Source organism: Centruroides vittatus, unplaced genomic scaffold (assembly GCF_030686945.1).
Source record: "Centruroides vittatus isolate TY-2023 unplaced genomic scaffold, ASM3068694v2 contig_60, whole genome shotgun sequence".
Lineage (NCBI taxonomy): Eukaryota > Metazoa > Arthropoda > Arachnida > Scorpiones > Buthidae > Centruroides > Centruroides vittatus.
This window is the reverse complement of record NW_027122365.1, coordinates 162,275-184,917: the sequence shown is the minus strand read 5'-3', so window position 1 is coordinate 184,917 and position 22,643 is coordinate 162,275. Positions and strand designations below refer to the sequence as shown.

Sequence of the window (22,643 nt, the reverse complement as noted above, 5' to 3'; positions counted from 1 at the left end):
AATTGCAAAAGTCCATAAAATACTTTCTTGAATTATCTAAGATAAGATTAAACTGTGAGTGAAGTTTAAACTTTACGCACTGTTAAAGGTGCATGGATTTATTCAGGTTTTTTTTAATTATATTTGTATATGACTACATTACTAAGTAACAAATATACTAGTTTGAATGCCTAAATACTGTATATAAAAATCCAACACATTATTTAAGTGTAAAATGTATTTCACACTTTAATTGATATTTACATATTTAAATACTTCATTACTTTTATAAAATAAAAATAATTAATTTATACCTAATAATGCATAATTTATGCATTATTAGGTATAAATTATGCATTATTAGGTATAAATATTTCAAATTATATGCATATACAATAAACCCCTGCTAACTCAGACTAATACAGGTTAAAGGTTGTCTGTTTATGATATGATGTAAAGCTATTGCCATACTCTTGACAATGTTTATGGTAATAGCTTTACATTATATCATATGCTGGAATAAAATTAAATTTTGTTTATTAAAAGTATTTAATATAAGCACTGTGCAATATCAATGTTTTTAAAGAACTTCCTTGCATTTTATGCAATCAAAGTCCCAGCTATTCTCTATTCTAAAGGCTGGCAAGTATGTTCCATTGACTTTTTGCCCTAGAGAGTCTATAACTCTGGAGGGTGGCAAATCTCTCATTCAGAGTTTACATTAGACTTTATGCGTATATAAACATGCAAGCAAGCGACTCAGAAGTGACTTCTTCTATGCAATCATTGTTTACATCTTTTAAATGAGTTACAGTATTTACATTTCGGGATCTTTAGGAAATCCATGGAAAGTTTATCGCAGCATTGTTATTGTTATTGCATTCAGATATTGCACAAATTCTGCCAACTATTTTATTAAAAATACGAAATTATTCACAAGTAACACATCTGAATCGCGTGTCGTGTATTGTTATTTGTAGTACTTGATATACAGTGTTTTAGTTAGAGTGTTGTTAAATTGGTCGAGGGATTTGGGTTGATATCGTAACGCATTATAATTTTCCCATTATTTTAAATCATAATATATTATTTTTTAATTTTTAATCTATTGGCACTAAGAAGAGCTTTTTTAGCAAGGCCACAATGGGGGTGGCCGGGTGGTGAGAGACGATGCTTGACACATCCGGGATAGATACGAAGAATTCCTGGGACTGATTCAATCCTGAATTTCCTATTTCCTGCCTCTGATGTAATAACTTGAATACACTATGGAGTATCAGTTAGAATTCTGTATTGACACTGGATAAATATTTTGATTTAGATTTTATAAAAGTATTGCAAACAGCAAAATAAAATTGTTTTATTTTACTCTCAAACTTACAGTACAATACTTTCCCGTGTTATAATATACACGGGAAAGTATTGTAATTGTCTCAAATTTGATCTTTCGGATCTTTTGCGAATCTTGGCGTTATGAACCAAAACATTTAAAAATAAATAAATAAAATAAACGAGAAAATCCAGCAAAAAGTTACTTAACTTTCCCAGAAACATTTAAAACTGCATGTGTGGCATCATCTGTTATGATAAAAAAATATTAAAAACTTTATATTTTTAAGCCTTTTGCCACTTTGTAATAATTAATAACATAAAAGTTATTTTTTAATAAAAATCTCATAACAGATGGCACCACAGACACAATTTAAATTTTTTTTTCTAATACGTCTTAATGTTTTTCCGGGAAAGTTACGCAACTCGTTACTGGATATATATATATATATTTATTTAAGATGACTTTCAGCAATTTAACTAAAGTAGCATTTATGCACTCAAAATAATTCATAGTCCTCTTTCTGCCAGACATCCTCCATTTAGACGCTTAAATGTAAAATTCTTATTAAATTCGTTTTATTTAATACTTACAATTGGCTTTTTCTCTTGCCGCTATATGCGGTTATAAAATGAAAATTGTTTAATAATTCTATGTAAATTGATAAACTAGTTGGCCTTATTTTCCCCAGTCCAAAGTCGTCACGTGACTAATCACATGTTTCTATCCCGATTTAGAAGTAAAGTGTTACGGGTTGTAATGGAAGGCTAGACAGTGATTTTTCCAGGTTTATTCACATAATTTCTGCATTCCGATGGTTATATCTTATCAAACGATCGATGGAGGTATATTTGGCAATTCTTTTTGCAGAATGAACAGAGTAACCTTTGTATAATTTAATTAAATAATTTGAAAAAAATCGCCGACTCGTCAACCAGTAGAAGTTACTTTTAGTGAAATGTATGTATAAGTGAATATATGCAAATTAACTAAAAGTAACTTCCACTGCAGAAAAGTTTTCTACGCGAATATTTAGCCGTGTGATTAATGAAACCGAATGTTTACGGAAATATTATGTTGTAGATTGTTTATAATGTTAAATATACCGGAAATTGATATGAAGTTTGCGTGATTTCTGATTGTTATAGAATAATGTAATAGAAATTTAATTCATTCTAGATAAACAGCTCTTACAATAGAATTCTATTGTAAGAGCTGTTTATCTAGAATGAATTAAATTTACTCAGAATTATTCTGGAAGTTTTTAATTGTCACACTGTATTAAAGCAATACTTACATTATTTATAATTCGGTGAGCTATGAATGGGTGCAAATTGGAACGTTGTGGCTCCTTTGAGCCAATGGCAATTCTTTTAAAATTTTTCATAATGTTTCGTATCTGTTTTACAATTATCAAAGACCTAAAATAGTTAGTTGGTATTGTTAGAGTGGTCTTTCATGCTGGTATTGGAGATATCTGTAAGAACATGAAGAAAAAATTAAAATTTGTGTAGAGAATGAAGTCCTATATGAATAATTAGGACTGTCGAGAGCTTGTGTGGGACTTGATAGAGTGGGTCGCTTTTATCCTTTAACAAGCAAAATACATACCTGTTGTTTGTTAGTAAAAATAATAACAATTTGTAAGAGTAGAAACCACTGAAGGCTTTTGATATGAAGTTTGCATCACTTCTGATCGTTATACAATAATGTAATAGAAATTTAATTCATAAGTTTTCTCTGGATCTGGAGAAAAATAGCCAGTTTCTCCTCAACAGCTCTAACCTAGCATATAAAGGAACTTTGTGGCCATTATAAACATTTCAAGCAAATATGAATATAGAAAGTTCTTTAAAAATTTGACTTAAAATTTTATTTTTATTGATAAATAATGAGATTGTAAAATTATTAAAAATTATTCATAAAATAATCATTAGATAGCTAATAAAATACTTTTCTGTATTTAATGAATTACAGTAGAGAGTCGAAAATCGGAATCAATTGGGGACTGGGGTTGTTCAGATTAGTGATTTGTTTGGATTACCGATTATGTACGAAAAAATATTTTAACCTATCCGACGTTGAAATTTTTCTCCATTGCTTGTCGCTTCGCGTTGAATTTTCGTCGATTTTAAGCCTAACGAAAATTTTTATAATAATAATCAAGGCTATTGAATTGTTAAAAATTATTTCTTTATTTTGTACAAACAAAATAAATATATTGAAAAATATAAAAACATGAAAATTATACTTTAGAAGTAAATCTAGTATCAAAAACATTCGATTCAGCACGACACAGTCCGACTGAAAATCGTTCTGATTACTGGCGATTCCGATTACCGGGGTTCTGATTAACGACTCTCTACTGTAATTCATAAGTTTACTTGAATATTTTAAATCCAAATAAAGATAGTATAAATTATCAAAATATATTTGCCAATTACAAAAGTCATCATTTTCATTTATATACATTAGTTGTGTAAATAAGATTGACTGAGGCAAAGTTTAATTAATTGAGATGATATTTTGGTTAATTAAAGCATTTAATAGTAGGGAAAATTGCTTCAATTTTATTGTTTTTAAAGTACTGTTTTTTTTTAATTTTGGTATTGAAGCTTGATTCGTATTTCAGACAGTTGATGAAATTAAAAGGAAAAAAATTGTTAATTAATTAAATTTTTGAGTCAAATATTTTTACAATTTCTAAATAAACTAATATAAATTGCATTAAGCAATTTATATTAGTTTATTTTAGAAATTTAATTTTAATTTATAAATCATAAATTGCGTAATTTATGATTTATAAAAACAATTCTAAATAAATAATCCAGATAGTGTGATTGACTTAATTCTTGCTTATCATCTAAAGTTAATCACACTACCTGAGCAAGAATTGCAGTTTTAATTCTTGCTCTGGATTAATATTTTCTTCCAAATTATTCTTAATTTTTAATTTTGAAATTTATAGCACAAGATGGTAGCTTATAATTAAAGAGCTACATTATTGCATGATTAAAATGTGGCAATATAATTTTGTGTTATACATGTGTGCATGTGTTTTGTTTATCTTGTTTTTGTAGTACAAAGGAATAAACTGTTTTACTGTGTGGAATTATAAGGTGGTATTACAGTTAAAGATTACAAATGTTTATTATATTTCTTCTAATAGACTTAAATAAATGTAATAAGTAATCTTATGGTTTTTTGTTGTCTTGCTTTTATCAAATCAATGTTTTCTTGCAGTTTCCTTTGGTTTCAATAAATAAAAATATACTCTTCATGCCAATAATTGTTCATTAAATAAATAAAATTGACAGTTTTATTTACTTTATCTTTAGGTTTGCATTTATTTTGTTTTGCTTAAATTGCATTTGATACAATAGATTTCAAAACTTTTCTATTGCTCTACTTCACTAACTATACAGTATATAGAATTAATGTAATAATTATATTAAATATTATAGTCAATAAAATTAAAAATTTTTTAAGATCTAAATTTAAGATAGGAATGTTCTTAAAATTGCGAATTGTAGTATTATGTTTTAAAACTTATTCGTGAGGATGAGGTTTTAATTTTACTCTTATCTAACAAATATTTGTCAATATGTGCTTTATTAGATGTAATAAAACTCTTGATAAAGTAATTAATTACTGCAACATTGATAAAGTGTTTAGAATTGTGAAATATTTATATAACTTCTAGTGCTGTCATGCTGAATGAGATGTAACAATTATTTTGACAGTTTTATTTTATATATTGTCTCAAATATTAAGTTTATGGTTTCTTATACAAAGCTGTTTTTTTCAGTAAATGATTAATAATAAATCATCTCACTGTATAACTTTTTCTTCTTAATAAGATATATGCTAGCATCATTTGTTCTGTTTGAAAGCAGCTGAAATTATATTGAAAATTTAAAAATTTTTCTAATGCAAATTGTCTTGGTTTTCACTCAATGTAGAGTCGTTATTTCCTTCTTTAATCGGTTAAAGAAGGGAATAATGACTTCATATCACAACTAGAAACAGAGATTAAAATAGATTAGATCAATGTCTAAATATTTATATTTGAAGTTCACGAACTTATCAAATGTAGTTTTAACAAAAGTAAATTGAATATTTTATAAGAAAGTAGAAAATAAATTTATTATGTGCTAATTAAAAATTTTTTTTTAATGTAGTGTGGTCTCAGAATGTCTCAGAAATGTCGTAGGTGGAGCTTTCTTCTTTCGTTTACTGTGAATGCCTTAACTTTAGCCAGTCTTACAATTGCTCAACTATTAAATTCATATAACAGTGAACACGTAACATTTAAATTTGATGTCATTATTTTATTTATAGGAGGTAAATGAATGCTTTTATTTGAAATTTCTTTCGTTACTTTAATCATTATCTAGACCTATATTTTTGAAATGTGTAACTAAGTGGATTTTCAAGAATTAATATTTTTAATTACAAATATTATGCAATGACCCAAATAATTGCAAATCTAGAATTTATATTAAGTGTTATATTTTTTTGATATTTTTAGTTATAGCCGGTTGGTTAGCTTATCACGGGATCATATATGAATATCAATATGAAATGTACTTGCACTTCCTCTCGATGGCATTGGCAATATCTTACTGTTGGATTGATTATTTTTTTAATCCTACTTCTGATTTAACAATTAAGCTGGTAGATATTAAAATTTATATAATAATTTACAATAGCCGAGTGCATATATTTTAATATATTGCTATCGTAATAGTGACACATTCTTTTAATAGACTATGACAGCATTATCAGTTGATGTGATGTAATTGTTTTTGAAACCAGTTTAAATTATTAAACTGGATTATAAATTAATAGACAAAGCTTATTAAATTAATAGACAAATTTTAAAAAATTATTTATTTTTGTTAGGAAATGAAGCAAATAAACGAATCTAACAATGCACAGAAATATACAGTTATATGTAACATGAATAAAAGCTGGACGAGGGGAGACGCCGTGCCACACAGAGAGAGAGAGCACACCAAACAAGACGGTGACCTATGACCAAAAAAATGTGAAGCTCGCCAACATAGCGCCGTCTAATACAAAATATGTCTTAGTGACTTAGCGCACAGGGATTACATTGTTACTTTCTTTCACACTCCCTCTATCGCTGTGTGCTACATACATCAAAATGATCAATTATTTCAATTTAATTTTAACATTTTCACGAATCTATGAAACTTAGTTCCCGTTAGCGGTTTTGTTAGGACATCTGCGATCATTAGGTTCGTCCTCAAATAATAAATCACAATTTTCTCTTTTCGACTAATTCTCGAGTGACGTGATAGCTTACGTCTATATGTTTACTACGCTTGTGAAAAACCGCGTTTTTCGATAACTGTATCGTGCTTTGGTTATCACAGTAAACACAAATGGGGTTTTTTACACACATTTTAAAACCCATATGTACTAACAGTCTTTTTATGTAAGTTATTTCTCGCGAAGCTTCAGCTAGAGCTGAGTACTCTGCTTCCATGGTCGACATTGCAACAGATGTCTGTTTCTTTGACTTCCAACTAATCGGACCTCTGGCTAATATCAGAATGTTACCTGTACACGACTTTCTGTCGTCTACGTCTCCAGCCCAATCCGAATCTGTGTAGGCTTTAAGCTCTTCGTTGTTCTTGACGTATGTTATTCCATACATAGAAGTACCTTTGAGATATCTCAAAACACGCTTCGCAATCATCCAATGTGTTTTATCGGGATCAGCACAAAAACGACTTAATGTGCTCGCAGCAAAAGCGATGTCTGGACGTGTCGCGTTTGCTAGGTAGATAAGACTTCCGATGAGCTCTCTATAAGGCCGATTTCTCATGTCTTGTCTCTCATTTTCTGAGATGAACTCATTTCCTTCGAAATTTTCATATTTGACTCTATTGGTGTAGCGACAGTTTTCGCATCCACTAAGTTGAATCTTTTCACCAGTTCATTAATCTATTTTGTTTGCATCAGACGGATGCTGCCTGTTTGTCCTTCTCTCTTTATTTCAATGCCTAGAATGTTACTTATAAGGCCTAGGTCTACTATTTTGAATGCTGACTTTAGTTTTGATTTAATGGTCTCAAGATTTTCAATCTTCCTGGATGCCAATATTAAATCGTCTACATAAACAATGAGTATCACTTGATCTTCTTCCTTCCTGAATACATAAATGCATGGATCAGCTGCTGTGCGCCCGCCTCCAATACTTGTGATAAAGCCATCTAACTTCTTGTACCATTCTCTTCCAGACTGTTTTAATCCATATAAAGGTTTCAATAGTTTGCAAACTTTATCTTCTTGTTCGCCCATGACGAACAACTCGGGTTGTTCCATGTATATTTCATCGCATAAATCACCTTGCACGTAAGCGGAAGTTACATCCATTTGATGTACGTGCATTTCTTCATTTACGGAGGCAGCTAATAATGTTCTTATTATTTTGTATCTAGCGACTGGAGCAAAAACTTCATCATAGTCTATACCTCTTTCTTGGGTATGACCTCGAGCTACAAGTCGCGCTTTATACTTTTCTATGTCACCTTGTTGGTTGGTTTTTGTTTTAAACACCCAACGATTTGTTAACACTTTCTTGTTGTTTGGCCTCGGTACTAAGATCCATGTGTTGTTCTCACGTAGGCTCTCATATTCCTTTTTCATGGCGGTTAGTCATGCCTCTCTATCATTCCGATTTAACGCTTCAGATACATGTTCGGGGTCTGGAATTTTGCCTTTAACAACTTGATAAACTTTTCTCGGTCTTCCGCGTTCTCTCGTTCTTTGAATTTTTGGACGACCTCGTTTTCGTTGGCTCACGCGACTCTCCTCTTGAATTTCTCATTGTTGTTCTTCAATATATTCTTCCACATTAGATTCATTATCAGACTCTTCATCTAGTTTTTTATTGTCTTCACTGTTCATCTCTGTCGTCTGATTTAGAGGCATTATACACACGTCATTTGGTGTTTCAGCAGTGAGATCTGGCTCAGCGGAGATACGCTTCAGAAAAGTGTTACTTGTGTGGATTATTTCAAGAAATCTCACATCACGTGCTATAATGACAGTCTTAGTGCACGGTTTCCAGAGTCGATACGCTTTTGATTCGTTTGAGTATCCGACTAACACGTACTCGTCACCTTTCGGATGAAATTTTCCTCGTTTTCGAGTCTTGTTTAGCACTATAGCTTTACTTCCGATAATTTTAAGGAAACCAACATAAGGTTTACGTTTAAACCATAGCTCATTCGGTGTTTTTCCATCGAGGGCTTTTGTCGCACTTCTATTTCATAGAAATGTGGCCGTATTGATTGCTTCTGCCCATAGTGACTGAGGTAGACCTGCCTGCAGCATTATGCATCTCGCCATTTCGACAAGTGTCCGATTTGCACGTTCTGCTACACCATTTTGTTGTGGGGTGTATTCGACACTTAGTTGTTGTACGATTCCTTCTTCTTCGAGGAATTTGTTAAATTCGTTCGATAAATATTTTCTACCGTTATCCGTACGTAGCCTTTTGATTCGATGACCTGTTTGTTTTTCGACTCTTCGTTTATAAGCTTTGAACGCCTGGAGAATATCTGAGCGACTTTTTAGCATTATAGTTTCCATATGACGTGTACAGTCATCAATAAACGTTGCAAACTATTTTGCACCTCCTAATGAGACGGTTTTCATCGGACCACATATATCAGAATGCACTAAACCCAAAATCTCTTTCTCTCAATGATGCGACTTCTTAAATGGTTGAACATGTATTTTGGATCTATGGCATATTTCACAGTTTAATTCTCTTGCATTCGTTGAAAGGTCCATACCTTCAACCAGTTGTTCCATTTTCATTTTTCTTAAATCATTAATATTTATGTGCCCATATCTTTGGTGCCACTTTAATAAGTTTTTGTCAGTTGTTTCTGCTGAAAACATTGTTTGGTCTTCCACTTCATTGACAACATATAGGTGGTCACGTTTCGTAGCTGTTAGCATCGTAGTACCATCTTTACATTTGATGATAGCATAATTCTCCTTAAATACAACAATGTATCCTTTGTCAGTGACACTTGCTACCGATAAAAGGTTGTGGCGCAATTCCGGTACATATAATACGTTTTGTAGTTTTACAGAACTTATTGCTTGTTGCTTTATTTTCAAATTGAGATTCACATCACCTATACCAACTGCTTGCACATAATTCTCTGTGGCAGTATATACTTTAGACTGTTCAATTTGATCCAGAGTTAGGAATTTGTATTTGTCGTTGCACATATGTCTTGTCGCACCACTATCTAAATACCACTTTTTAGATCCATTTGTGAATTCCACGTTGCATGCAATTGTAGTAAGGGCACCGCTAGCAACTTTTACCTCTGTGCGTTTCGTTTTCGATTTACAATTTCTACTGATATGTCCATTTTTACCGCAGCTGTAGCATTTTCCGTTAAACCTTTGGCCTCTGAATCTTGTACTGTTTTCTGTCGAATTCGTTCGTGACTGCTTTACACGGTCGAACTTTCCCTTTGAAAGTAATGCGTCACTTCTCTCGTTCTCAGTTAGTTTCGTAACGCGCTCCCTCTGTCTTGCCTCCTCCTCTTTTAATTTCGCTTTGAGGTTTCCGAGCGACGGTATGTCATCACGTGACTCTATGGCTACACTAAAATTTTCGTATTCATCCGGAAGTGATCCGAGGAGCATAATCGATAGTAATTCTTCCGGGATTTCTATTCCCGCTTCCTTCAGTTGATCAGCTTTACTCGTGAACTCGTTTACGTACTGCGTAATCGTCATATTTTGCCCCTTTTCCATTCGTAGTAACTGTTTGTACAACGTTGCCTTTCTAACGGGGCCACGTGACTGGAATATTGCCTTAAGTCCGTCCCACGCTTCTTTAGACGTTTCGGCGTTTTTCACGTGGTTCAACTGCCCAAGACTAAGGCTTAGATTTATTAGCGCCAACGCCTTTGCGTCTTGCTTGATCCATTCCTCCGGGCTTCTTTCTGGTTTAATTTCTGTGCCGTCAACGTATTTCCACAGGTCATTATATACGAGAACACTTCTCATCTGTATTTTCCAAAGTTCGTAATTGTCCTCATTCAACTTCTCAATGTTTGAGAATCTGCTAGGACCCGCCATACCGTATTAGATAATAAATTCGTTTACTTACTTACTTATACTAGATATTCGTTCCTTGTAAGCAATCCTGGGCCCATAACCTGTCAGGAAATGAAGCAAATAAACGAATCTAACGATGCACAGAAATATACAGTTATATGTAACACGAATAAAAGCTGGACGAGGGGAGACACCGTGCCACACAGAGGAGATAGCACACCAAACAAGACGGTGACCTATGACCAAAAAAATGTGAAGCCCGCCAACATAGCGCCGTCTAACACAAAATATGTCTTAGTGACTTAGCACACAGGGATTACAATTTTATTTAAATTGGCTCTAGTTTTTTTAATTTTATAAAGTAATAATTATAGTGCATGATTCATTGTATTGATGTAATCAATGTCATGTGAAAAAGTTTATTAAGACAAAATATATATTTAACATTGTTCCTGTAACATTAATATCTCAATTTAACTTCATTTGAAAATATGTGAAGATTTTTACTGAAATTTTTCTTGGGATTAAATTTTAATTTACACATTTAGTCTTTGAGAATTTTTATTCTATTCTCAGAGTGACATAAGAAATACTTTACTTTAATTAACAAATTTAGAGTAGTTTTTTTTACAAGTTGCAAGCTTTAAATTAATTTCTAATTACGTATATACTAGTAATGTGAAAAGACAAGTGATAACTACTGCCTGAGAAAACAAATTGACAGAATTCAATAAAAGTACAAAAAACAATATACAGTAAAATAAAACTTAGACTAATTTATTAGTGTTGGCTGAAGAACAGTCTGCTAATTTAATATAACAATCAGTGTTCTCGATACATCGAGAACACTGATTGCCAGCTAGCACCCTGCAACTACTTGGAGTCATTACAACGGAGAGTCAAAAGATTCACAGCAACCCCATTAGCACGCCTGTTGCATATGCAGAAAGCTACAGTCCTTGCTCCAAAGGCACCAAGAATATTTGCTTTTGGGAAAACTCATAAACCGGGTTGCCAAATACGACCGGTTATAGAAAAATGTAATTCTCCGACGTTTTGCATCAAAAAGCAATTAGTAAGATTTATTTGTTCTAAAGAACAAAGTCACCCTTTCACTATCACCAACTCGCTACAATTGATAGAGAAGCTCAAAAACATTGCTCTCAAAGATGATGAGTACATGACTGTTATGGATTACGAATCGTTATATTCCTCTATAAAATTCCCCCCATGTTTCTGTGCATTAAGGGATTTCCTTTTTAAAAACATCGAGAATTCATACAAATACCATCAACACATCCTGGAACTGTCTGATTTAATATGTTATACATCTGTCTTTCAATTTGAAGAGAGAGTTTTCCTGCAAGGTAGAGGAGTGCCAATGGGTAGTCCAATGTCGGCTATACTATGCGATTTGGTGTTACGACAACTCGAAAATACTATTTTTCCCGGATTCCAAAAAGATATTATTCTATACACCAGATACATAAACGATATATTCATTCTATGGAATAATAAGCACAACACTCAGCGATTCCTAAATGATATCAATGATAACCCTTATGGTTTAACTTTATTATAGCTCTTCTGGTCCAGTTGTAATGTTCATTTCCTCGATATTAATATCACCTGCGAAGGGGAAATCAAGACGAACATTTACCGGAAACCGGGTCTAAATACTATCATCATCCCGAATCAATCGGTAGATCCCAGGCATATTAAGTATGCAGCGTTCCGATCTTGGATCAAGCGTGCCTACACTCATTGCACAAACATATGTGATACCTACAAAGAATTGGATTACATACTCGAAACAGCAACACAACAAGGTTACCAGAGAAATATAGTAGAAAAACTTATCACAACGTTCCGGAATCGAAGTAATTGTGAAATCGGGGGGGTGAAGTCGGAAACCCACTCGATTGTCACCAATGTGTGAGATCCCGGGGAGGTAAGAGGTTGTCGTACCTCTTTTTCCGGCGACTCACGTGTCTAGGATGGCTGTTACGTCGACGGCGCGTTACGCGTTACGCGAGTGGAGGAGGAGGAAGATTGGGGTCGACGATAAGGCGAAGCCGACAGTCAAGAAAGACACCATTTTATAACAAAACAAGATTTATTAAACTCGAAACGAACAAAACTACACGTCTACACGTCTACCCTCATAAACAAAAAGGGGGTCTGGAGAGAGAGAGTTTACAAATATATGCTCATACCTCTTAACGAGTCCGTAATAGACAGAGTCCGGTGAAAGTCCCGGTAGGTTGATATTCACTCAGAAGTGACGATAAAGTTTGGCTGATGGAGAGTCAGTTTAATGGGCCGATGGCACTTAAAGAACTTAGAAACTTTTTGAGAGTCCGGCGGATGGCGTAGTGCACGTCGTAAAAGCGAGACGAAGGAGCCCTTTAGGGGGGGAAGGAAGCGTCTTTTATAAGTTTCGGATGGGAAAACTTGTCACGTGATCGAAAACGAATCACTATTAGGGCCATAGGTGTTCCCGGGATATTAAATAAACGACTAGTTCGGACGCTAACTATAAACCATCGTGCAAGATGATCTACCTGCTCCGACACCGGAGCAGGTAGATCATCTTGCACGATGGTTTATAGGATGGTCGACCCATCCTCCCTCCAAGGAGGAGGAAGGACGGGGTCGACGATAAGGCGAAGCCGACAGTCAAGAAAGACACCATTTTATAACAAAACAAGATTTATTAAAATCGAAACGAACAAAACTATACGTCTACTCTCATATACACAAAAGGGGCCAGAGAGAGAGAGAGAGTTTACAAATATTGGTTCGTACCTCTATAAATAGCGTAATAGTCGGAGTCCAGCGAAGGTCCCTTAGGTAAATATTCACTTCGAAGTGATAGAAATCTTCGAGATGACGGAGAGTCAAAATAATGGCCGCTGGCACGTAGAACCTTAAAAACTCGAGGCGGGTCAGTGGCACTGGGCAACGTAGAGACTTCGGGCTCGGTCACGATCCGTCTCTCCAGTACGAATCGCACGGTATCGTCGACCGAGCCCGAAGTCTCTACGTTGCCCAGTGCCACTGACCTGCCTCGAGTTTTTAAGGTTCTACGTGCCAGCGGCCATTATTTTGACTCTCCGTCATCTCGAAGATTTCTATCACTTCGAAGTGAATATTTACCTAAGGGACCTTCGCTGGACTCCGACTATTACGCTATTTATAGAGGTACGAACCAATATTTGTAAACTCTCTCTCTCTCTCTGGCCCCTTTTGTGTATATGAGAGTAGACGTATAGTTTTGTTCGTTTCGATTTTAATACATCTTGTTTTGTTATAAAATGGTGTCTTTCTTGACTGTCGACTTCACCTTATCGTCGACCCCGTCCTTCCTCCTCCTCCACTCGCGTAACGCGCCGTCGACGTAACAGCCATCCTGGACATGTGAGTCGCCGGAAAAAGAGGTACGACAAACTCTTACCTCCCCGGGATCTCACACATTGGTGACAATCGAGAGGGGTTCCGACTTATTCGGCACCCCCCCCCGATTTTCACATAATCACTCTCCCGCGGATAACGGTAAACAGAAGATGGTAATGAATTATTATCCCTTCTTGAACAAAATGATAAACGAAATTGCTAAAGCCAATAATATACATATCATTTACCGACGTAATCCGATAGTTTACAAACTGTTAAGGAATGACAAGAAGAGAGAAGATCGGAACTCTTTAACGGGGGTTTACTCCATACCAATAAAGGACCAACAATTTGATTCGGATATTGTTTATGTGGGAGCTACTTTACGGCACTTAGAACAAAGGATCAAAGAACACCAGTACTCGATTAATAAGAATCTGGACAGTACGGTTCTAGCTTCATACGCCAAGCAACAAGATATTGAGGTATTGTGGGACCATGCTTCCGTCATCAAGCCGACGAACAATAGACATACAATCGAAAAGCTAGAAATATATAAAGCCCAAGAAAAAACGGGATGTATCAATCATAGAGACACGGATTCATTATCAACCGCATGGAAATCGTTTTATAAAGATAAACAATAATGTGGGTACCGAGGAGGGATGACGAGGTCAGAGCTCTGTTTAGTGTCGGCAACAAGTCGGAGGGACTTGCCCACGAGTCAGAGATGGCTTATTTGTCGGTAGGGATCCCGTAGGGACGGGACTGCTTTTTATCTGGTCGAGTGTAGGAGGGAAAGTGGAGTCGTGGTAAGACGATAAGCGAATATTCGAGCAAACAAGACACCATTTAACAGGATAACAACGATTTAATGGAAAACAAAATATACGTTACAAAAATCTGACATTAAAAGGGGTGACATATATATATATAAGCTATATATCCCTATCACGCGACGGGAGAGAGAGAGTTCACATAAGTGGGTTCCATACCTCTTGGACAATCAGTAATTCAAATATGCTGTTCGTCACGATGATCGAATATTCCTTTCTAGGGAAGGTTCGATGGTACTTGAGGCACAATAGTCAAATATATTCTGTAGGCACACAGGGTAAGATCGCGACTCGATCTTAATCGATGAAAGACTCTCCACCGGGGGAGGAAGGAAACATCTTATATATATCTTTTTGCTGGGAATTTTGGTCACGTGCAGGTGCTTAGGCCATAGGTGTTCCCGGGATTGGAAACAATACGGCGAATTCGGGCGCTAACTATAAACTTAAGTTGCAAGATGATCTGTACTCAGCGTAAGAACAATGGATAGTTGACAGTTATACGGCCGGGGACGCATATTTTCTCGTCCAGGACCGTTTTTAGGCAGGATGTTTATATCCAGGACAGTTTTTAGCAGGATGTTTATAATAGGAAAATTTTCGAGTCGATATAGGGAACAATTTTATTATAATTCGTATTATATTCGGATTATATCCGGATATAAGAAAGGGGTAATTATTAATTCGGATATAATTTATTATAATTTTGTGTCAAAGGGGATTTCCAGATCTCACATTCACTTCACGCTTTCTTTAAAATCATACTTAATTAGTGTGATTTTAAAATTACTTGTTCTGTTATTGTTCGGAGGGGCAAGAGGTATGGTTACATGAAATTGATGTGGGTTTTTTTTTTTCTATTTCTCTCTCTTGATGATAAATAATCGGTAACAGAGTTTACAATGAGCGGCGACTTAGTCGCGTTAAACAGAAATTTGATATCAAGTATATACAAATAAATCTTGACGCGTGTTCGACGCGTGACAATCTATGTAGCTGGAGGGTAGGAGACGTAAGTCCTGGGTGGCTTGGAAGTGGTCGGTTGGCTGGATGACGTCATTGTTGAGTTCGGGTCGAGAGTGCAGTTCAAAGTTCACAGTGAGTTGAGACTGTTCGTTGGAATTTTCTTTGTGTGAAGAAGCTAGATGGTTGGTCGGTGATCGTTACTATTTGAATGTACAGATATAAACGGTGTCGGATACTGATAAAATCGCAGGTAAGTTGGGAAAGGTTTTCCTTTGTCGTGCGTCCACATGGATGGATTTCTGGCACTTAATTCGGATGTCTGGTCGTAACAGGTTCGTGAGTCCGTCATTCTACGGGTTGAGGTGCTGAAATTGGACTGTTCACAGTTAGAAAAAATAAAGATCAGTGAAAAGGTGCTTCGAAGTTCTCACGGAGTTCGGTACAGAGGTAGGAAGATTTACAATAATTGTCGATTTACTCTCTCTCTCGATAATCTTTTCTAAGCTCAAAGCTAGCTAAATATAAAAATTTCTCAATGGGGTTAACTAAAAATTAAAATAATATGGAATATAACGCGAATACGAAGGTATAAAATAATGTTTAGGATAATATAAAGTAAAAATATAAATGGATTACAATATGGCGGTTGGGTGTTTAGTTAAGGTGCCCTTAATAGGTTTGAACAACGGGTTGTTGTTTTCGTAGAGTTAGATCGCCTCGGGGTGTCACTTCCTGGGAAGGGCTAGGCAGGGTCTCGGCTCGAGGTTGACCTAGATCTTCGTGGAGGGAAATTTCTTCCGGTCTTATTTCCGGTGGACGTTGTTGGTTCGTTGAACGACTTATTTTGCATCGTCGGTAATATCGAAAGATGCAGATGAGGCAGAGTCCAATAACAATGATCCCAAGGCAGCTGGCGATTATGGTTATTATCGAAGAAGGGGAGGATGAGGGAGTTGATTTTGGTGTTATTCGTAACAGGTGATCGAGGTCATAGGTGACGGCTGATAACGATCGATCGGCGAGTTTAATATCGGAATTCGAGTTCAAATTCACGCGTTCGGGTGTTTGTGGTTCGACGAGTCGTTTCTGGAGTAGCTGAATTTCTGTTCGGTTCAAGATCTGCTCGATTTGGGGAACCACTAAGTGTTGCGCAATTTCGAGTTGTAGGGTTGTTTGCATTTGGAAGTGCGAGGTGAGGATAATTTCAGGCAGGTAGCCTGTACATGCGTTTTGCAGCTTGATTATCCCTGTATTGTTTATTTTGTGCGCGGTAGATGAAAAGGGTGATTTCTGATGTCTAGTAGGACAACGGATAGTTAAAGTGAGAGGGTCAGAAGTGGAATAGATCCATATTCCTTGCTGATCCACTCTCTTAAAAATGGGTGCATATTTTGTTACTATCTGGCGAGTGCAGAGGTCTTTGACCTTGTTTTCATTTCCGCTAAACAGAGCATATTCGCAACTTTGTTGAGGGAATCGTTGTATAGGAACGTCTAGGGAACAAATGGGTAAATGGGCCATTTGGCACAATAGTAATTCATGTCGTTGCAATAACATGTAGGATTGTCTATCCATAGATAGAGCAATGATAGGATAAACAGTTTGAAACTGGAAGAAGGTTTTGAGGGGAGATATATATGTAGGAAATTTTATAATCTCATACATATCAAAGTACCCACTTGGGGTGATCAAAGGAATTTTGGCAAATATTCTTAATTTGCCGGGCAGAGCTACGGCAATGGTGGTAATCCACTGATAGTACTTAAACAGGGTATCCGGTTTAATAGGTTCGATCATGGAGTAGCCTTCTGGCAGCTGAAGTTGAATATCCCGGAGAGTTTGTAACATAATCTCTCGGGAGATAAAATAGGAGCTTAATTGGCTATGTTCCAAAACATCAATCGCTTCTCGCAATGCTACTAACTGGAGGTGGAATTCTTGGATAGAGAATTCGAGTATTCGGAGTATTATTTCAAAAGCTAGTTCGTAGCTATATAGCTTCATTAATTCTTCAAAAGATTCTTGACGTTTGAATAACACATAAATCTGATGTCGGTTGGTTTTGCTTATATTGAGAGTATCGTTTAACAAGGTAGCCTGCGAGCGTAATAAATGGATAATTCCCGCATTTTGCTGATTGAGATTTGATATTTCGGTATTTAAGGTCTCGATGTCATCAGAGGTGGCTGTTCCGAAAAGGAATTTAAGAAGTTTTCCTCCGCCGTCGATTAGACCTCGTTTTTCTTTCTGTGGCAAGGGTAAAGTGATTAGAGTAGTGAGCTCCTGATATTCTCTACGATAATTAAGAAATGAAGCTTGCATCAGCTCGAAGCCTTTTGTAGGGACATGTTCAAGTGGCTGAAGCTTCGCCTCTAAATAGCTCAGAGATTGTGAGATGAATTGAATTTGGCGCTCTACATGTTCGAAGGAGAGTTCAGTGACCAAGGTCCAGTGACTTGCGGTCATTAGGAAATTTCCTTGATGAAGGAAGATAACGCCTTTCGTGAGTTCCATGGAGGTTTCCGTAGGTGTGAACTCGATGTGGAGGAGAAGGAAAAAAAACTGAGGATACTTCATCCTGAGTAGTGGGTAAGGCGCACGTCTTGCTAAAGCCGTTGGGTTCAAGCTTCACTTTCTGAGCTAGGGTGTCGTTCACTAGAATAGTGGGAAATATTTTTTTGTTAATATGGCGGGTCCCTCATAGTTTTTACAAAATAGTCTATTTTAGGGTAACCGATATTGTTACGGTAAGTTACGTCGGGCGCGGCAAGAGGCGGTCCGTAGGAAAATGGTTACCGAAATCAATGAAGGACAAGAACCCTTTTCTTTTGTTTCCTCTCGGTTTTTATTATGGAAATATACATATTGATTGTAATTACGATATACAAAAAAAAATATAACGATTATCATAAATCAAGGTGATTAGTATAATAATATATAGTCCATTATATATATTCCCTTACAGATGTAGGAAGGAATGATACCAGTGTTTACAGGCGAGAAGCGTGGCGGCGGTTGCCCGAAGGGAGAGTTGATCGGGAGGCTCTTCGGGACGGTGGTGGATCAAAAAGCGGAGTGCGGGCGGCGTGTGGAGTGACATTGTTTCTTTGTTGATAGGCCATTTCACTGTGTTGATTGGCCTGCCGAATGGCCTCGTCGAAGGGAGCTGGGCACTCACTGCCGATGGGAAGGAATATATGGACTGGCGTGTTTCCTTTTTGCCGCTGCGAGCGGGCGAAATGTAGGGCGGCTCGCAGAGACGCGGTCGGTACTTCTTCTCTAGGTGGGGGCGGAGTTGGGGACGGGAGATCGGTTTCCCACCAGCCGTCTGCGTCCGCCATTCTGCAATAAGGGAGAGGGGATTAGTTAGTTGCTATATTAAAGAAGAATTTAAAATTGTTATGGCCGCAGAAGGAATGCACCAGATCCGCTGGCAATTCTAGAGGTTTGCAAAAGGGTTGTGGGTCGTCAGATCCCCACACGTGAATGTGGGTAGATCTCCAATGGAGGGTGTGTGACCCCTTTTTGAATGCTATTAGATAGGAAAAGGGGGAGGAGTTGAGAACGCGGTCCGTGAGGCGATAGACATTAATAAGAAAAGTTGGGTGATTAGAATGTTGTTTAGTAACCAAAAGAAGGAATTGTTGGAAATGGCACTCTAATATAACGGCCCAGGCTTGAGGTAGGGTGTCGCCGGCAGGGACACCCAAAAAGGTTAGGGAAGATTGACAGAGTTTGGATACTTGGGGATGTGTTTGGAGGATATGGGGCGTTAAGTCAACGCGCTTGCCTTCCCATCTGCAGTTGAGGTGCGTAAAAGGGCAGATTATCGGTCTGTATCGGCAGTTGGTTTCATGAGTCTCTCGTTCTGCCTTCCGCAACACCGCGGAACATCCGAAGGTGTTATGCCCCTCGATGTGGGTTCCTGTTCGTGGTGAGGGGACCTCCCAGAGAAGTAGTGTCCCTACATTTGACATAAGAATGGAGAATGTAAGCAGCACGATTGACCTGGACACAAGCAACATTTCGCAGGTCGAGGTCGATAATATATCACCTTGGTCAATTCCTGTGATAAATGTTGATTTAAGCTTAAAGCAGTTTCTAAAAGAAACCACCTCAGACTACGTTTATAGACAGCACTTCGCAGAAATTCAACATCGTGACAGGAATTTAATTCCTATATACACAGATGGATCTAAATCGGATGACTATGTTGGCTTAGCCTTTGTCTGCCAGGATGAAATCGTGGCAGAGCAAATAGCACCGAAGTCTTCCATTTTTACTGCGGAGTTGCAGGCTATTTATTTAGCCCTAAAGTATATAAATAGAAAAGGTCATCGTTGCTGCGTGATTTACACTGACTCAGTTAGTGCACTTCAGGCTTTGATCTCGTATGAACCTAGTTCTCACTCCATAGTGATTAAAATTCGTAAGCTGATTTGCCATCTTTTTGCGAGGAATTTCTCTATAAAATTTTGTTGGGTCCCAGGCCATGTAGGTATAAGAGGGAATGAAGAAGCTGACGCAGCTGCAAAGTCAGCAAGTCCTTCTCAGCATACAATGCATATTGAAGGAGGTGACTTGAAGCTAGTTGTTAAAAAACGACTAGAGGAGAGATGGCAAAATGTGTGGAACGCACAAGTCCACAATAAACTACACGAGATCAAACCTGTGATAGAAAATTGGACACAGAAGAAACCTTATGACAGGAGATCTGAGGTCATTCTTACTCGTTTGAGAATTGGACATACTCGACTGACTCATCAATACCTTTTGAAGGGTGATGACCAGCCTGTATGTCAGTATTGCAACTGTAATGTAAGTGTTAAGCACATACTGAGCAATTGCATCGCCTCTGAACGGATTCGTAGGCAGCATTTTGGAAATGCAAGTTTTAAAGAGATTTTGGGCCAGAGGCCAAATGTTGATAAATTATTGAACTTTCTAAAAGTTACAAATATTTATAAAGAAATTTAATTATTTATTTATTTATATCTATATACATGTTGTTGTTATACACAGTTTAACTGTTGTATATTTTTGTTATTGGTTTTTTGTTTTTTGTTTTGTTCATTTTTATTGTTATTTATGTACATATATATACCATAAGTTGTGGCGCAGCTTGGCCTATGTGGCCCTTGTGCCAAGAAACTTTAACCAACCAACCAATTAACCAACCGAGAATTGGGGGAATGAGTCATAAAGGAGGATGCTTGACCACACAAGCGGCAATCCGCTTACATTTCGGCGCATGCGTTTAGTATTCAAGATGGTGAACGATACTGACACTGCCGCTATCCACGTGTTTACAAATTTTGGTTTTACGGCTTGCTTTATTTAGCTAGAAGATTTTGTCGAAGATTTTAACGAATACTTTAGATTAGAGATATTTTTTTGGATCGAGAAAGAACTGGTGTATAAAATTGGCTTATTCCTCGATTAAAATTTCTCGATAAAGAATACTATTTCGAGTAAGAGTCGGTTGTTTTGTTCTTTGAATTAAATTATATATGATTATTTGTGTAGAATTTGTGTTAAATTTATTAGCCTTTCCTCTTTATTCTGACGTTTGTTATCTCGGTTAACCGCGTCGAACTTTTCGCCATTAAAACACCACGTGATAGTATTTTCTCACGTGACTGCCAGACAAAATGTTATTGGTTGATAGAAATGCGTCTTGGCGGCGGCCGCCGCGAAAGATAGAATTCGACCAACTTTCGCGGCATGAGAAAAGCGGCACGAAATAGACCTCCGCGGCGAGAAAAAGTGACGTCATTCTGCCGCTTTTCCTTGCTGCGCCGCATGTGTGCATCCGGTTTAACTCGCAATAAGGAAAGAACAAAAAAGAAGTTTTTTCCCCCTTTTTATGCATTATCACTGTTTTTGGCGAAAGAAAGGAAAAGTTTTCATTACACACACTGACCTTGCGTTTTCTGCTTTCAAAGCAAACAAAATTACCCAGATCAAAATAAATAATTCATTATTATTTTTACTTCCTTTTGAACAACGATTTACGGAATTTCCGGGTATCGAAGTTCAAAATCCCCGGAATTCCGGGGTTTCCTTGGAGCACAAACACCCCTGGCACCGTCGAGCAAAACTTAACTGTGCAGATTGAATAGATAGAACTTATATCAAAACAAAAATAAAATAAAAATATAAACATTTCAATTAACAAGGAAAGACATAAATGAGCTAACCTAGACCATTAAATGACCCCCTTAGCTCTTAACCCTTTCTTAAACACTGTGCCTTAAACCCAAGACCAATAACTAAATAAATAACTAAAGCTATAAAAACCCCCAAAATTCTAAAACTAAGGCAGAAAGCAAAACCTTTTGCTAAAAAACAATTAACTTAGCTTCAAACCATCCCGCTAGCCAATTGCAATAATAAAAAGAGCCGTTGCGGTTCGTTACGAATGACCGTTATGATTGTTAAAAACTGTTAAGTCTAAAAATAGCCTATGTAGCACATGCAGAAAATTTTAACACGCCGTAATTTTGAGCCCTTTTGACCTATGACCCTCAATTTTACACCAAATGAAGTCTACCACCTAGGACATGTCACCCCCAAAAATTATCCCCCTACGATTACTCCCCCTCTCGCTAGAGCTTCCGAAACTTCGCTAACTTTAACCTTCCTAACTCCCCTCCTAATTAAGCTAATTAAGAAAACGATACCTCAAACAAATCAGCTCACTTAGCTCTCTCCAACGACGTGCCAGAGAACAGGGTAAGCCAAAGATTTCTGGTATTTCGACACAAAAAAGTAGGAGCTCACTCAGACACAACCTTTTACAACAGAAGCCCAGGTTGCTGGATTGTCTGCGACAGAAGGAGCTCCGGATGATGGCGATCGGGGTGGGCTGTTGAAGTCGTCGGTGAAGCCCCGGGGCAGTCAGGCCGAAGAGTCCGAGGGGTCGGTGAAGGAGTAGGTGGCGGTTTGGAGTCCCGTCGTTCACTTCCTGGTAGAAAGCTCTGTTGTCTTCGTCTTCCGACCTTGATTCC

General features: G+C 36.9%; 2 protein-coding genes and 1 long non-coding RNA gene across 3 annotated transcripts; 2 read left to right on the top strand and 1 right to left on the bottom strand.

The window, feature by feature from the left end:
• The first annotated feature begins 2,071 nt into the window (after positions 1-2,071).
• Positions 2,072-5,969, top strand: LOC136979264 (uncharacterized). The gene is made up of 3 exons (XR_010881363.1): positions 2,072-2,189; positions 5,491-5,653; positions 5,841-5,969. It is a non-coding gene; the product is annotated as an uncharacterized lncRNA (long non-coding RNA).
• A 624-nt stretch (positions 5,970-6,593) lies between these two features.
• Positions 6,594-7,166, bottom strand: LOC136979255 (uncharacterized). The gene has a single exon (XM_067275200.1). It carries the CDS (start codon positions 7,164-7,166, stop codon positions 6,594-6,596), a length of 573 nt encoding a protein of 190 aa, XP_067131301.1.
• A 4,209-nt stretch (positions 7,167-11,375) lies between these two features.
• On the top strand, positions 11,376-12,017 carry LOC136979253 (uncharacterized). The gene has a single exon (XM_067275199.1). The coding sequence runs from the start codon at positions 11,376-11,378 to the stop codon at positions 12,015-12,017; it is 642 nt and encodes a 213-aa protein (XP_067131300.1).
• Positions 12,018-22,643: the final 10,626 nt, after the last annotated feature.

What these genes read in the sequence shown, in the direction of transcription:
- LOC136979255 (XM_067275200.1), bottom strand. Translation starts at nt 7,166, where the DNA reads ATGAGAAATCGGCCTTATAGAGAGCTCATCGGAAGTCTTATCTACCTA.
- LOC136979253 (XM_067275199.1), top strand. Translation starts at nt 11,376, where the DNA reads ATGCAGAAAGCTACAGTCCTTGCTCCAAAGGCACCAAGAATATTTGCT.